We start from the raw sequence: 10,901 nt of genomic DNA on the forward strand, positions 1-10,901 counted from the left end.
AGTCCATGAATCTTCAGGGACACACCACAAAAAGCTCAGGTTTTCATAGCAACGCAGACGAAGGGCCCTCTTGCTACTATACCATTTTGTACTCTTTCTGGAAAAAAAAAAAAAGTTTAAAAAAAAAGGGTCTGACCTGATTCAGCCTACATGAAACACACCTGCACATTCTGGAGTGCCAGGTTTTCTCTGCTGCTCCCTCCGTAGGCAGAAAAACGGGGAGTTTGACCTGTCACCATGCTGAAAATGCCCACAATAGCTTTCACAGCCGCATCTATGTTCAGATTGATGTGATAGCTGAGAAGAATTCAAGCAGAAGTGACTCAACTAGCACAATCTGACTATATAAAATAGCATCAAAAAAACCACAAAGAACCCACCCATCAAATGATGTTTTAAGGCTGTTACCACCTCTGGTATGATAAGACAGAATACCACTTTCCACAGTCTTTTTCCAAATTTCCATGTCCTTCACCAAATGCTTCTAAGTTTGCCTCACATTTACACACTTAAATAATAATGTCTGTAATACTCCTACTTAACACACCTGCTATTTCTCTCCCATTTTTTCCCATTTTAGAGTATGAAAGTTTTGTATAAAAGCCTTTGCCAGAACATGATTTTTTTTCCAGCACTTGTCAACTTGTACCTGCCTATTTGCTCAGCCAGAAGTTTAGCCCTGTTGCAAGTATCCTGGGAGGAGTTCTCACTAGCCATATAGCAAGTGGTAAAGATACGCTTGCAAAATTCTCGAGGATCCTCAGGGATATAGGCCTCATCATTCACAATCTTGCGGACATCAGCCAGCACATCTGCATCTGAGGACAAAGCAAAAGAAATAGAACAGAAGTGGAAATTGTTGCACTCCTGCTATCCAGGATATGTAAATATCTTGTATTTTTCTTGTATTCCAATTAAGTTTTACACTGCCCCTCACAAATAAGATAACTCTGTTCATCTAACTCCCCAACATATTTTCATGTATCAAATAAAAGAATTACTAATTTTGCTCCTAATTTTGAACACGGAAATATAAAATCCTTTTGTTCTATGCCTTAAAGAAACTTCACAGAAAATATGATCCAATACTTACAAAGGCTTAGCTAAACGCATATAGTCTATTTAAAGCCAGTTTAAGAGCTTGAACCATGCCTAACCATGTTTTGTAGTGCTGAATTTGAGAGGAGAAAATTCTCATGATAACTTGACATCCCAAAACTACATTAGACAACATTTTGAACAATACTCTAGTCAGAAACTAGTCTGAGTTCCACATCCAATTCTTTTTCATCCAAAATGAAAACTATTAAGCCAATTCAAAGAACGGCCAATTCAACCTGGATGCTCATTTTTGCTGGAATTTCTGAAGACATACAAAGGATTCCATTAGAACAACTGGGCAAGAGTCTACCATTAATGACCTCTTGCACCTATGGCATCCAGCTAATACTAACTTGTCTGTAACCATGAGTCAGCATGGCTAGCCAGTCATGAATATCTACTTACTTCCATTCTTGACTGCCAGGCAAACCTGGTGACACATAGAGTATACTATGCAAGCTGTAGCAGAGCTGTCAATTCCGCCACTAAGAGGTAGAAGAAATCCTGCCTTGAAAATAGAGCAAGGAAGATGTTCCAAATGGCAAAATTAGAAAACCGTGTAAAACGTACCATTCAGAACAACAGACAAAACAAACCTAGCAAACCTGCTCAGACTCTCATCGATTGGATAATCAAACAACGAGCCAGCGTAAGCCCTTAGGCTAGAAAAACTTCCAGTATGACTTTACTCTCTAGTAAGACAGAAGACCTAACAAAAAGGATTAAATTTTTCATATATATTTCACTATTAAACTGAATTACTTGTTCATGTCACTCTGCTTAGTTTAAACATCTCCATTATGCCATTAAAATATTTTCCTTACAGAAAAAGCAGTGTTTCAAAGAAAAAGAAAGCCCCTTTATTAAGTAAGCTTGACTGTTGCTGTCAAAGAAAGCATGATTCCTAAGGAAAAGGTCTGAAGAGCATACTGAAGTCACACTTTGCATATGGGTTTTAAGGCTGAATGAGCTACCAGTGAAAAACTCAAACCTTGCGCCTTGGACTAACATCACTTTGCGTTAACACCAGCACAGGATAGCAGTGTGTACTGTCCCTATGGCACAGAAGAAGATGTGTATTCCAAGGCAAAGAACAAAAACAGTTGTTCTTACCTGTTTGCTGCGCCTTAGATAGTCCCAAAGCCAACAGGCAGGACCAAGGCTGAAATTATAGAATAGGCTTATTCCAAGAAGGTTATGATATAAGACCTAAGCAAGTCAACATATTTACTGTGGTCTTAGAATGAGACACTTTATTTACTTAAATGTAAGTAAGATCTTATGTTTATCTCTTTTTGTTTGTTTGAGTTTTTGTGTGGGTGTTTTGTTTTTTTAAATCAAAATAATTTTCAAGCAACAGACTCAGTATGTGCTTACCTGATCTCCTCCTCAGGACTGTGATGCCTCCACTGGATTGGCATGCAAGTAGGTGCAGCTACATCATCAGAACATGACAGAGCAAAATTCACTTTTATTCTGGGATAAGGATTCACTTTACTTGCCTAAGCAATAGTACAGAAGAATTGAGAAGGCATCAATTTTCATGTAGCATGTACGTATTAAACATCATTTCACATACTGTGAAAATCAAGACGTGCAAATACCTTTTAAATTCAATAACTATTCAAACTTGGCAGAGTTTACAAATATAACTTCCGTAAAGAATGCTTACCGCTAAGTTACGAGATGAAATCTCTGCTCTGTAACTTCGAACATCCTCCAAGTCCAGAGTGGCAACCAGCACCTCCTATGGAAAGGCTTTCAACATTAGTTTGATTCTACACAAACAGATAAACAATGTTTGACAGACTTGGACTACAAAAAATGTTGCATAACAAGAACACCTGCAAAAGCAGGAGAGCTACTGTAGATCAGGTCTGGGCAATTTGAGTAGGAAAAAGCCTTGGATCTAGTTGAATAGCATAGTAAAAATACATCCTTTTTAGTCTAGAGACATGGACCAGACCATGGAATGTCTGGAAAGTGTTGAGCATAAATGCAGCTGGACTAATTTCAGCTGTAACTAGCAGCTATAAGTTGAATATATTACCACATCATCAAGTGAAAACTGTGATCCTTGTGCAATCGTTTCTCCATTCATGGAAATCATGGCACAGCCATCATAGTACAGACGATCACCATCGCAGCCTTTCTGGTTAGCTAAAATATATATTCCACCATTCTGGGAGGAAGACAAACACGCAGACAAAAAAAAATGCTTTTCAGAATAGAGCACCTGATAGAATGTTAAAAGACAAAATGTTATTTCTCTGTTCCTGTCCTCCTCATAATCTTCCTCTGTCTTTACACTGTGAATGATTTATGGCCGGGACTCCCTCCTGTCATTTGGAAAAGTACTTTGCACATGATATACATGACAGAAACAAGTAATTACATAAGCAAATGTAGTAAATTATCTCTATCCCTTTCACACTGTTGGAAGACAGGAGTCTTCTGCTACTAGCAAGAGTCATCCCCTCAGCCCAAATAGAGGGCTGCACTTCTAAATTGAAATTCTAAGTTCAAATTGAGATTGAGAAAAGCAGGAAGAAGCTGTGTTTGGATATCTGAGGACAGAGCAGATACTGTTAAATATAACCAAAGCATGTTAAATTACAACGACAAAGCAGTTGTACAAATTAAACATTTTTCACAGTGTAATATATACTCATTACTTGGGTTTTGTCCCCATCACTGTTAGACAGGATTACAGTCTAATAACTAAATGTCTTCTCTTTAAAATAAACAGAACGTTCAAAGTAGAAAAATGTAATGTATTTTAAGTAAGAAGATGACAGGGGGGAAAAAAAATGAAGTCTGAGTTTAAACACTGATTACTATTTCCCCTTCCTGATATAGTTACTGGTATTTCTCTAACACAATGTTGCTATGGGAACAAAAATCAAGAAAGAAACTGTTATTTTAAGGAAACAAAACAGACTTTTGGATGGTTTCATACATGTCAGGAAAATAACCCTCTCTATTGACCAAATTACAAGCTGGCAACAAGCTGCCAATTCAGTACATAATGCATATGGAGGGAGACTGTTTAGGCACAGACAAATAGAGGGAGCAACCACAGTCACTGGTTGTTTGCCTTTCATGCAGAACATGCATTCAACAACACCCTTTCAAGCTGGTTATTCTCTGTATGCAGTGGATTCAACAGACAGCTCTTCCCCTATAGCTGATTCAATCAGGGAAGGTAATTACAGGCAAGAAAATAAGAAGCCAACAACAAGGTCTGTCAAGGCCACAATACTCATATAGGAAGAAAATTCTCTGTCCTGCCACCAGAGAGGAGACTGTACTAAAATAAAATGAGGTGCACAACCAAAAAAAATTTATTTTTTTTTTAAGCATGTACCTTTGCTGTGGCAGAATTCACCAAATCCACACGGGTGTGAGCCTTCCGCAGCACATGGTGACTCCCTGAAGAGTTAGTGAAAATTTCCACACCATCAAGTCCCATTTCAATATGAGGGCTGTCAAAGCAAAAGGCAAAAAACAATTCAGCTGGCAATACTATGCTGTGAATACTGCAGGTATCATTTAAAACCACTGACAAATAAACACATCTATGTCATTGCCAGTTTTGTGCGTGTCTTAGCTCAAACAAGGTTAGGACTCTCAAAGACATCTCTTTTCTTGCATTGCCTGACTCTTCTGTCAAAGACCAGTAGTGGTTCCAGAGGGCAGAAGGGCGTTTGCTCATTCTCTCCTAAATGAAATGCCTTCTGCTTTACTCTATAGAAGCCTGGGTCTCCAAGAAAGAGAGAGTAAGACAACTTGGTCTGAAAGGGCAACATTGAGATACTCTTGCAACATCAGTTGTCCCGTTCTCCTTCGCTCTTAGTAAATCCAAAAGCATAAGCGAACAGAACCATGAGAAGGCAAAGACTTTTACTGTTCTTTTTATCTTCTTCCAACGTCAAAAGAAATAAATACTAAAAAAAAAAAAATAATAATCACATCTTTGCCTGTAACATACCACACCTTCTGCAGGTACAAGGAAACGATTGTCTCTAACTGGGAAATCTGGAAAAACATTGGGAACATTTTGTTTATTTTGTGTTAACTGCAACAGCTTTCATGCAACCATATCTCCACCCCCACCTCGCATCAGCCCTTTGTGAATGGGAAGAACTTTGTGGTTGGGAAGAACTTCAAATTGTAATGGGAACTAAAATCTTAACAGGAAATATTACTTAAAGGCACTAGCCTTTGCTTTCCATTAGTGACCTTTTGTTGTTTCCTTAGGCATTGTCTGACGCAGGTTAAAAAATAAAGCTAACGGCTAAATAGAAAAAAAAAAAGTGATACTTCTCAAAGTGATGTTGCCTAGAAGCCTGTGCTCTAGCTTGTGAAATATAAAAGCTCAATTTGTCTGTTAAGCGGAATGCTTTGGAGGACTAGGTCAAAGCCAAAGATAAAAAGAATAAAGTAAATAAAATAAATACTCCCAAATTTTAAAGACTCAGCGCAGTAAGTGGGAATAGTACAGGATTATAACTGCTAGCCAAAACTGATACTACAAATTGATACAAAATAACTGTCTTTTGACCCTAAATCAAGTTACAGAGATGGATCCAGAGAGGATATTTCAACCTCAGGTTGAATTAAAAGCTGAACAATATCTGGAATGGGAGCACTAGTTATCTGTCATTTCTTTCCTCAGGTCATCTTCTTCATTTCGCTTCTTTTCTATATTTCTCTCCTACCTTCTGTTTCAAATGCATTTAGTTTAAGTACCTAAAACTTCTCTTGCCACCCTGCATCTAGCCTCGTGAAGTCTTTCCCATGATGTACTTATTGTTCCTAATTATATTTTAGCTTACTGGGTCTTTCTGAAAGACATACTACCTGGAAGAATAATAAGCAGATTTTTTCAAACGTTTATTTCAGGCAGGTCGAGGGTATGTTTTAGTCTAGTTTTCACTTCTTCTTCTCCTTTACCTGTTTGGTGCCCACAGTTCTTCGCATATTTCTGCCCCTAGGCAGGTATCTTTGGTTGCTAGCACTGCATCCCCAAAAGGAACAGTTTCCTGAGAAAAAACAAGAACAACCTTATACACATGTAATAGAAGAATCTATTCCATTCAAAAAGTTAACTATAAATCTAAAAAAAAAAATACAAAATTGAACACTCACTTCTGTGAAATGAGTTGACACAGTATCAATCACGTTACACCTTCCTTCATTTTATACTAAGTTTAAGTAAAAAAAACCCCAAACAACTCTAAACTTCAAATCTCTGGATGGTACTGAAATTTTTTCTTGAAATTTCAGTGGTATTCAGATCCAATGCTTTGCTTTAGGACAGAACAACTGCTCTGGAATTAAACAATCTACAAAACAGAGACTGTCTTTTGCTAGGAATCATGCTCATGCTTTAGCAGATAATAACCAAAGTTTTAGGCCCTTCGGAATCAAAAAGGGTTTTTTTTTCATTTATTTTTTTAGCTGAAAAGACATACTCATTTCTAGTCGCAAGCATAGATTAACTCAGTACCAGAATTGTGCAGAATAAGACAACCAAGGTCTTGTATATATAAATAACTGAGGCACATTTAAAATCTACTTGCTTTGCTGCCAAACACTAACATAAAGAAGGTTAAATTGTGCTCTCATTTAATGTAACTGAGACCTATCACTGAAACTTATGGATCTGCAACATGACTGACAGCAGAACTGGGAATACTATGGTGTTTTATGCCACAGATTTTATTCATTTAAATTGCTGAATCTGGAAGATGCTAAAGTTAAAAAGAAAAGAAAAAAAGTCCTTCACAAACTTACCTGTCCAGTCACTTCCTGAATGATCCTGGGTAGATAATATTCCTCCACATGCCTAAGGAAGGTTTATATGTTATGAATACATCATAATGTATATGAAAACAGCATAAAAACTGAGACTCATCTCCACATTCTGTCACCTTCTAACATTGATAAAAGAAACTGTACTTCAGTTGCACAGGGCTGTGTATGTTTAAAAATACTTAAAAAAAAAAAAAAGGACCTTCATACTTTCTGGGAAATTAATCAGAAATGTTAAGATCACAAGCTAGCGACATCTCACATTGCTTCAGAAATGCATGGTAAACAATGTTCCATCCTAGCTATAAACTAGACCTAACAAAGGACACACCATGCAAGTGAAATGCTAAATAAAAGTTTCTCTTTTTGCAGTGTTACTACATGAGTAACTCAGAACTCAGCTGGAATTGACTGGGATTAAGAGGACCGATGCTCAGGGGCTCGCTCAGAAGTACTTTACTGAGACAATCAAGTTAGAACCATTCCCTGGCTACAGGATAAGTGCATGGCATGAGAGATGAGCATCAAGCATATTTTGCAGCATCGTAAGGTATGTAGCTTTCATCCACTGCGGTCGTTAACATTCTGACAAAGCTCATCCATTTCACCATGTTTTCCAGTTTAATATTGAGCAGGATGCAGCCATCGAGCAGATAAACACAGGCTCTTCCAATCCTGGACTGTATATAGTTGGAAAGTAGACACAAGGCACACGACTCTACTACACTGGTTGCAGGATCATTCAGCCACACTCTTCCTTCCAGCTCAGCAATTCTGAGTTTGATTGTACTTCAATAAGCTTTCTAACTGAGCTTCAATTACCTAGCTTAGCTGACTCTGCTTTGCTGCTCCCCCTGCAGCAGCACTGATGGATTGCTATAGAGATTTAAATCCTTCTGCTGAGGTTGCAAACAGCAAGCTGTGGTTTTAAACACAATTTTAACGGTAGCCAGCCTACCTTGCTTTATTCCATGGGGTAAACCATCTAAGTTCCCTGTAGTTTCCTGCATTTGCCAATGATATTTTCGGTCTGATCAGAAGAATTTTTCTTAAAATATAAAACAAAACAGAAAGGGTGAGTTGAGATCTGATGTACAGCCAAACAGGACTAAATAAGAACACTGATTAATAACAACTCTTTTTTCTATTATGATGTACATTAAACAACTAATACATACAATAATTTTTTTTGTCTGCAGACTTAAGGGTTGTTTTTCTTCTGGAGTCTTTCAGAAAGCAGTGGAAATTTAGTTTCTACAAATTCAGAAAGCAAAAAGATAATGGAACACATTAGTTGTCTCTCTAAAATTTAGTAGATAGAAAGACAACTCCATCTCTCTACATAGCACTGAAGAATCTTCCTTGAAGGCCAAACAGGTCTCTGAAAGGATACACTAATGTATTGTCTCACAAAATGCATGAAGAAATACTTACTTATTTAAAAAGATCACTCGACAATTGTAGCGAACGTTCCTGTGCAGAACTGGCCTACAAAAATATGAAGCAGAGTTACCAGTTTCATTAAATGAAACTAAAAAAATCCACTTCACTGTACAAAAACTATTTTTAATACAATCCTTCTACACTGTATCCCTAAAGGGAATTAAACAAAACAACATATCAAGTTCTAGCTTCTCTTTAATTCAAACAGTTGTTTGTGAAAATCAGTTACTGACCATACTGTCAGTCTCAGATATGGGAGAGATATCTCAGATATTTCTCAGAGTGACAATCACTGGCATGCCCGAGAAACACAAGCAGAGCAGAAGAATCCCCCTGGCTGGGCTAACTTATGTAATCAAACCTGACTCCCTATGATACTACCAGGCTAGTTCAAAACAAAGCTAGCTTTATGCATTTATGTCAATACTAAACCAAGTAGGTATACATACATTAACTTTACAGTTATAATTTATCACTGTCAGCACATGACTTAAAATGGTTTCACTGGTTTTGACATACACATATATCGCTTATAAGCATGTTTACCAAAGAAAGTTGCATTATCACTGACATTCTTGAAAGCAACTCTATTTATAAAGCCCTTTGCGTTACATGTAATACAAAGTCTTACCCCAAGCTTACCTATGGCATTAGGGCCCAGCATTAAGGGTCCCAATAAATAACTGTAATTATCCTATTTCTCTCTTGAAGGGCTCAGCCACCAGAAATCTTTGAAAGGATTATCTTTCAGAAAGTGTTTTGCATGTGTATTGAGTTTGCGTGGCAAGATTTTGGTAGCAGTGGGGGTTGCAGGGGTGGCTTCTGCAAGAAGTTGCTAGAAGCTTCCCGTGTCCGATAGAGCCAGCAGCAGCCAGCTCCAAGACAGACCCACCGCTGGCCAAGGCAGAGCCCATCAGTGAGGGTAGTAGCACCTCTGGGACAACAATTAAGACGGGGGGAAAAAAAAAAGGGCACACAGCATTCTGCAGCCACAGAGAGGAGAAAGAACATGTGAAAACAGCTCTGCAGACACCCAGCTCAGAGCAGGAGCGGCAGGAGATGCTCCAGGCACTAGAGCAGAGGTTCCTCTGCAGCCCGGAGTCAAGCCCACGGTGAGACAGGTTGTCTCCCTGCAGCCCATGGAGCTCCACGCTAGAGCAGATCTTCACCCACACTCAGGGAGGGCCCCACGCTGGAGTAGGGGGATGCCCAAAGGAGGCCGTGACCCCATGGGCAGCCCACGCTGGAGCCGGCTCCTGGCAGGGCCTGTGGCCCCGTGGGGAAAGGAGTCCAGGCTGGAGCAGGTTTGCTGGCAGGACCTGTGGCCCCGTGGGGGACCCACACTGGAGCAGTCTGTTCCTGGAGGACAGCACCCCATGGAGGGACCCAGGCTGGAGCAGTTCATGAAGACCTGCAGCCCGTGGGAAGGACCCACATCGGAGAAGTTCATGGAGGACTGTCTCCCATGGGAGGGACCCCATGCTGGAGCAGAGGAAGAGTGTGAGTCTTTCCCTTGAGGAGGAAGAAGCATCAGAGACGTGTGATGAACTGACTGCAGCCCCCATTCCCCGTCCCCCTGCGCCGCTTGGCAGGAGGTGGTAGAGAAATCAGGAGCAAAGCTGAGCCTGGGACACAGGGAGGGGTGGGGGGAAGGTGTCTTAAGATGTGGTGTTAATTGTCATTCTCCTGTTCTGATTTTGACTGGCAATAAATTAAACTAACTTCCCCAAGTCGAGTCTGTTTTGCCCGTGATGGCAACTGCTGACTGATCTCTCCCTGCTGTATCTTGACATACGACCTTTTCGTTATATTTTCTGTCCCCAGTCCAGCTGCAGAGGGGAGTGACAAAGCAGGCACTGGGTCAGCCCACCGCAGCATGCTGCAGTCCCAGCCATGATCATTAAAAGGGAAAGTGGTGCAGTTCCCAACGTGTGTTTAAACGTTTGGTGCGGAGCCCTTGCTACCCAGAAACAGAGCAGAGGCAGCATTCCCTGAAGACCTACCGCTTTAGCATATGTACACAAAAAACTTACATTCCCACATCACAGATAATATCGTGAGCAGCTGGAGACTCCAAAAGCTTTGCCAGAACTTGAAACGAATGCAAGAGCGTGTCAGATTCATAATAGTGATCCGAGCAGCCGTAACCACTGCACATAAAAACATAAAAAATAACAAATTCAGCCAAATCAGCACCAGAGCCAGAGGCCCAGAACTACTTCAGACAAGGAACACCTCACCCACACAGTAATTTATACATAACACGCAGAAGCGGCGCTGACAGCATTCAGCACTCCGTGGCGTTCCCGGGATATCCAAGAGCAGCAGCCGGGGCCCAGGCGGAATTCAAACCGTTACAGTTTCCGTGAAGGAAGACTCGCCGAAATGTGTGGGAAACTATCGGTACAACTCACGTTTCCAAAACAAGAGAACAAGGCCCGTGCTTGCACCTACAACGTTCTTCTCAGCACTGACCGCCGCGTGCCTTAAGCGACGCGCGGGGCATTAGAGCGCTACGTGGCTGCTCTTCCCCCTGACCG

General features: G+C 40.3%; 1 protein-coding gene across 1 annotated transcript in view; it reads right to left on the minus strand.

The window, feature by feature from the left end:
- The window catches only part of NADSYN1 (NAD synthetase 1), a gene marked incomplete at its 5' end in the record, with an annotated part of 18,253 nt that extends 7,742 nt beyond the window's left edge, over positions 1 to 10,511 (minus strand). Inside the window, 13 exons of the mRNA XM_010289991.1 lie at positions 162 to 297; positions 650 to 818; positions 1,507 to 1,609; positions 2,215 to 2,263; positions 2,479 to 2,603; positions 2,774 to 2,848; positions 3,152 to 3,283; positions 4,469 to 4,586; positions 6,058 to 6,146; positions 6,901 to 6,952; positions 7,877 to 7,966; positions 8,353 to 8,406; positions 10,395 to 10,511. Of these exons, the coding sequence (XP_010288293.1) occupies positions 162 to 297; positions 650 to 818; positions 1,507 to 1,609; positions 2,215 to 2,263; positions 2,479 to 2,603; positions 2,774 to 2,848; positions 3,152 to 3,283; positions 4,469 to 4,586; positions 6,058 to 6,146; positions 6,901 to 6,952; positions 7,877 to 7,966; positions 8,353 to 8,406; positions 10,395 to 10,511 (1,309 nt within the window). The remainder of the gene's footprint in view (positions 1 to 161; positions 298 to 649; positions 819 to 1,506; positions 1,610 to 2,214; positions 2,264 to 2,478; positions 2,604 to 2,773; positions 2,849 to 3,151; positions 3,284 to 4,468; positions 4,587 to 6,057; positions 6,147 to 6,900; positions 6,953 to 7,876; positions 7,967 to 8,352; positions 8,407 to 10,394) is intronic.
- Between the last annotated feature and the right edge of the window lie 390 nt (positions 10,512 to 10,901).

The sequence above is a fragment of the Phaethon lepturus genome, unplaced genomic scaffold (assembly GCF_000687285.1).
Source record: "Phaethon lepturus isolate BGI_N335 unplaced genomic scaffold, ASM68728v1 scaffold20236, whole genome shotgun sequence".
Lineage (NCBI taxonomy): Eukaryota > Metazoa > Chordata > Aves > Phaethontiformes > Phaethontidae > Phaethon > Phaethon lepturus.